At 56.3% G+C, this 5,536-nt stretch overlaps 2 protein-coding genes across 2 annotated transcripts; both read left to right on the top strand.

Annotated features, from left to right (window-relative positions):
- Positions 1 to 179: 179 nt before the first annotated feature.
- ACA1_222100 (uncharacterized protein) lies at positions 180 to 921 on the top strand (the record flags this gene model as incomplete). Its single annotated transcript, XM_004337959.1, has 3 exons — positions 180 to 189; positions 291 to 848; positions 869 to 921. The coding sequence occupies 3 exons, from the start codon at positions 180 to 182 to the stop codon at positions 919 to 921; spliced, it is 621 nt and encodes a 206-aa protein (XP_004338007.1).
- Positions 922 to 3,483: 2,562 nt separating this feature from the next.
- On the top strand, positions 3,484 to 4,440 carry ACA1_222090 (uncharacterized protein; the record flags this gene model as incomplete). Its single annotated transcript, XM_004337958.1, has 2 exons — positions 3,484 to 3,548; positions 3,681 to 4,440. The coding sequence occupies 2 exons, from the start codon at positions 3,484 to 3,486 to the stop codon at positions 4,438 to 4,440; spliced, it is 825 nt and encodes a 274-aa protein (XP_004338006.1).
- Between the last annotated feature and the right edge of the window lie 1,096 nt (positions 4,441 to 5,536).

The following is a 5,536-nucleotide window of genomic DNA, read 5'->3' as shown; positions in this document are numbered from 1 at the left end:
ACTTGAGGATTGAGAAAGAGTAGGCGAGGCCGCTATGGGTAAGCGCTGGCTCACTCTCGTAATCTGTTGTTGCCTGTGGGCGCTCTCTGCCACCAACGGGCAACGAACGGTCAAACCCGCCGAAACCTGTCCACTGGAACTATCCGAAGGCTCACCAACCGTCTTTGATGGTCCACTCGATGGCTACAGGTACCCTCGTGAATCGATGCACACGTTGCTACTAAGTCTCGATATAAAACTCAATGTAAACCATAAAATCTAATACCCTCTCATTTCTTCTAGATTTTCAGACTTCAACCTGATCTCGTTCGGCAACTTCAAAGCGACAGGTGGTGGCTCCAGCATCAGAGGCCGTCTGTCAGTCCAACACAATGTGTCCATCTCCGGGACCTTCAGCATCGGCGGTGCGCGCAACGTGCGCCAGCAGCGCTACTCGGTGGTGATAGGCGGAGAGTCGGTGACGTGGCGCTCGGGCAGCGTGAGCGGCGGCGGCTTGCTGGTAACCTCTACCAACGAGGGAGCCATGCAGCTGGACTTGGGCAATTCCCTCCAACGACAGACCGTGGGCGGCTGCGACGTTGCCTCCAACTGCTTGATTTCGTTCTTCGATGATGCCTTCTCCTACTTTGATGGCTTCACCAGCGACATGGCCAGTGACGCCCAGGCCACCGGCGCCGGCTCAGTGACCCTGCTGCACGGCGGGCTCCACTTCACCGGTCCTCGCTGGGTGCAAGGCACCAGATGTCTGGTGTTCCGCGTGCCCTTGGAGCAGTGGAACTTGGTGCACTACTTCACCAAGGCCTATGTTGTGGAAGACCAGGAGTTGGTGGTGATTGACCAGGACGGTAGTGCTCGTTTTTATGGACAGCATTGTTCAAGTCATTGTGTTTGCGGAAGGTGTCGCACAACCTCCCCCGCTGAAGGAGCGCCTCTGGCCCAGTTGGCACTGGTTGTGATAACGGCACGTCGCGCTTCCCCAAAAGATGCTGGTGGTGTCTGCCCACCATTGGCCACCAAACCCAGGGGAGGCAGTTTTGGTCCAACTTCGTCCTTTGCGAATCTCCGTTCCAACCACACACACACGCCACGATTACTGAAAGTGAGGTGTGGAAGTTTACGGCCTTGGGTTCTTGTGTCCAGACGGACAAGGAAGCGGTCGCGAGGACCCTCCCCTCGTGGACCATCCACTCCAAGAAGGGCATGCTTTCGCAAGGTCGGCAGGGACGACGGGCTCGGCGTGGCCGCGTGGGCATGCAACGCCATCGCCAGCATGGCTTCGGTGGCTTCCCTCATAAGCGACATCAATTGCAAGCGCGACGAGTCCCTGCGCCACGCGGTCCCGCCTGATGGGCGCCACCAAAGCCAAGGCGAGCACCTTCCTGTCCGCCACGCGCAATCCGGAGGACCGACTGCCTTGACCAGGGAGGGACTCATGAGAGACGCTCAACTCTTGGCCGTCGCGACTCAGGACAGCCCAAGACAGGATGGGATGTCTGGCGCTGGCCTGCGGCGATGGCCAGCGGTCGCCCACCGTGCTGCCTGCGATTGCCTGTGCCCTTTGTCGCAACCACCGCTGGCACCGCCGAGGCCGCGGACAAACTGACCTTTGCGGAGATACAAAAAGACCTCCTTCACCAACAACCGGTCATCGGTAACTAACGCCGTGGACGGCACCTCGACTACCGTCAACGCCAGCACCACCACCTTCAACGAGGAACACCAGACCACCACGAGTCTCCCGCCTCCCCCCATGGAACTCGCTGCTTCTCTGCGAAACGACATCGCCGGCGACCTCGACCCAGAGGAGTACACCACCGTAATCGACGAGAACGAAGAAGACGATGGCGACGACAACAGTCCCGGGGATACTCCTGCTGATTTTTGTGTCCTTGGTGCTTGTCCATCCCTTCCTCTTTTCGTTCAGCATCCATAAAGTGTCCCTTGAGCGCCTCTCGTTGCAAGAGTCGCACCATCAGACCAGGTCAGATGGAAGGTTACTGAGAGCAGCTGATGGATGGCAGGTCCCTGCGGCTGCGCTACCTCCTCAGCGCCAGTGTTCCAGAGTGACAAGAACGGACGCGGCCAGGAAGACGTAGTAGGAGTAGGTACTGGTCATGGTGGCTGTCGTCATCGCTGGAGGAGGAAGAGGAGTCGGACGAGTCTCCGAGAAAGAGTTCCTCGAAGGAGCGGCCCGACGATAGAAAGATGGTCCATGCCTTCTTGTCCACGTTGCCAAACGCGGAGGGACCAAAAAGTGCGTGCGGCACTTGCCGCAACTCCCCCAACCACCCAAAAAAATTCGTGGGCTTGGGAAGCCGCCACGTCAGCACGTCCGGAAAGATCGACAAGAGTAAGTACTTTGCCTTAAGGCCGTGGTAGTTGGTGCTTCCATTCCTTGCACCGTTGGCCAGCACCAACGCCGACGTGGTGGAGCCTTTGAAACAGGGAGACTCAGTCTTACGAGGCTGAAGAGAAGGAAGGGGGGGAGTGGGTTATATAATTGGGTTCTGGTGCGGCTCCCTTAATCAGAAACCAGGCCAACACTGGTCAGCCGAGGGGACAGAGTGGCCTCCATTGCAGATCTCGCGAGCCAATTCGGCACAAATGGCCCGGCACTCGTGGTTGTTAGGGATGTTGGAGAGAGGGAAACCATCAATAAAGACCTTGCCGTTGGGGAGGACTTCGATCCCATAGCGGCCGGAGGTAGCAGTGCAGCCAGTGCAGCAGCAACCGTTTGGAGCATCGTTGTATGCCATGCTGGAAGAAACAAAGGGATTAGCGGCAAACAAAGCGCCAGGGAGTGAGAGTTGTTTGTACCAGAGAGTGACCGCAAGGTAGAGGAAAACTGCAGTGAGAACAGGAAGCCAGTTGTTCTTGCGCGGGAGAACCATCATGATAGACGTCTGTAGGAAGCTGTCTTGTTGTGTTCTTGTTGGGTTTGGAATGATCATCTGTCAAACAGTGAGTGTGCTTTTTCGTGCCGGCACAGCAAGACCAGTTTGCCAGATCACCAGCATGGCAAGGACATAACTCAGTCAACGCAGAGAGGCACATGTGCTACCATGTGGTACAAGCAACCAATGGCGTGCAGGTGTGGGGCAGCTTGCAACTTCCTCACTCCTCAAATTGTTTGTCTTGTCCGTCGGTTTCTCCTGGGTGCGAGCTGTGAGTCTGACTCTACCGAACAGAGACAAACCGTTTTGTTGTTGGCAGTAGGCTGGCAACGCACACCCGAAAACGCGGCTTCTGAGCGATGTGCCTGGCCGCCATTGGTGGTGAGTTCACACGCGCTTTCGAGACTGTCGCTGCCGATGAAGGTTCGGTCGCTTTGCTAATTTTGGCGGTTACTGTTATTGTCGCTTGATTGGGTGTGCGTTGTGTATTTGTCGTGATGGAGTATAAAAGGGAAGGACAGGAGTGGCATACACATAATTCGACATGTTCGGTCCAACAAGCGCGTTTCATTTTCGATGGCTCAACATCATGTACATCGTCTGTTGGCTGGTGATATCCTTCTGGCTGTTTCGGGGCGCCTACCACTACGACCGGTTCTACATGGACTCCCACCCTACAGACATCTTCTTCTCTGAGGATCCGCCGATCACTCACATCGCTGATCCCTCACCATCGGCTCCTCCACCTTCACCATCTCCCTCTCCCTCTTCATCTCCTTCACCAAGCCAGGCCCCAACTTTTCCTCCGGTGGCTGCGGAGATCTACGCCAACCACTTCAACGTCTATCCGCACAATGACCCCCTGTACCCTAACCGATCAGTCAGCAATCATCACCCTTACCTTCGTCACCTCCTCAACCATTGGATCCACTTCTCCGAAGTCCTCGGGTTTCGCTACGTCGCTATTGCCGGCACCCTCCTGGGCGCCATGCGCAACGGCCACATCATCCCGTGGGACTCGGACATGGACGTTGCAGTAGACCGCGAGACCGGCGAGAAGATCACGCTGCTGGCGGCCGGCCACCCCGAGTCTGGCATGTCAAGGTCTTCGTTCGACGGCCTCTCGATCGAGTTCAACAACGCGGTCATCGACCACCAGCCATGGACCGACGGCGAGGTCCGCTTGATCGTCAACCGATACTTGGCCCTGGACCTGCCCGGAGGCAACGGCCCGCACTTCAACCGTACCGGCCATTTGGTGCCCGACCAGGAGGACTCGGTCTCGTTCGCGGCCCTGTTTGCACGGCTGGTCAGCTACGTCGACAGGCGTTACGCGCACATAGACATCTTCTGCACGGAGGAGTTCGACGGCAAGTACGGCTGGCAGTCGGTCGAGGTAGGGCCGTCGAAGGCCACCTTTCCCAAACGAGTGGAGCCCTGCGCATTCGAGGGCAGGATGATATGGTGCCCGTCGAAGGAAGACTACGACCCGATAATGCAGAACAACTACGGAAACGACTACATGGTGCCGCACCCTCCATCGTGAGGCCTGGGCAGTGTTTTCTGCAATCACAATACACTGGGCGCGATCCTGTTTTTTGAAGATTGGTCGTTGTTTGAGGCTATGACACCCCTACAGATCGCCAACCATCGCTTCCTCAAGGCGCCATCCGAAACAGCTCCCAGTGGGAGCTCCGGCGAGACGTGCTGCCTCCGCGTTCGCTTTTCTTTTGCCGTTTCCGCCACTCGTTGAAGAGGGCCTCCCGGCAGAGGACTGTAAGTTTTTTTCGCCCTCCAACTTGTCCGCAACGATAAAGAGAGGTGCACGAGAAGGAGAGCAAAGGGGAGTGGAAGTTCATTGAAGTGGGAGTAAGTGAGAAGATGACAAGAGGGTGGTGGTTGTGTGGTTGGGCGGAGAGGTCGAAGCCGTCACGACCACGGTCGAAGACGGTGAGGCAGAGAAGACCGTCTACCCCGTGCTGCTGCCTGCTCGCCCCGTGCCGCCACCGCCGAAGACCGTCCGCGCCCCTCCGCCGAGCACAAGAAAAAACAAAACATGTACCTTACTCCTCCCCTCCTACCCGCCATGCAGAATTTTCATTTAGAAAAAAACACCAGGCAAAGAAAATAGCAGAAAAATAGATATTGTGGTGAAACCAAGCACTCTAGTGGCGAAACCTTTATCTGTTCTGGGTACCGCGGATGGCTGAATTTGGGTTGGGGTTCGTGTGGTCTGCGCCACGGTGAAAGTCGAGGACTGGCCGGCATAGAACAGGACGTAACCACTGTGAAGTGCTGAGGTGGCCCTGTGACTCGTTCCGCAGGGTGAAACAAAAGATCGGCTTGCCGCGGCGTGTGCATTGTTGCACTTGCCGCATAGTTTGTTCAAATCTACCAATGAGACGAGAGTGCGTTGCCGCACAATGTGATATAAAATCGCTCTACGCTTGTCCTTGTAATCAGCAACCACAAGCAACATCAACAACTGCCAAGGCATCAAGTTGTTCGCAAGATGGATCTGAACAAGTTGGTGATGCTGACCCTGGTGTGCCTGGGTCTCCTGGCCATCGTCGCCCTCGCCGACGTTCATGGTAACCTTTACAATTGCACACATACCGCACATAACACATAACTAAACTTAT

This window comes from Acanthamoeba castellanii (genome assembly GCF_000313135.1).
Source record: "Acanthamoeba castellanii str. Neff unplaced genomic scaffold scf7180000084760, whole genome shotgun sequence".
NCBI classification, from domain to species: domain Eukaryota; phylum Discosea; order Longamoebia; family Acanthamoebidae; genus Acanthamoeba; species Acanthamoeba castellanii.
The sequence above is the reverse complement of the archived record's forward strand: the minus strand, read 5'-3'. Positions and strand labels throughout refer to the sequence as shown.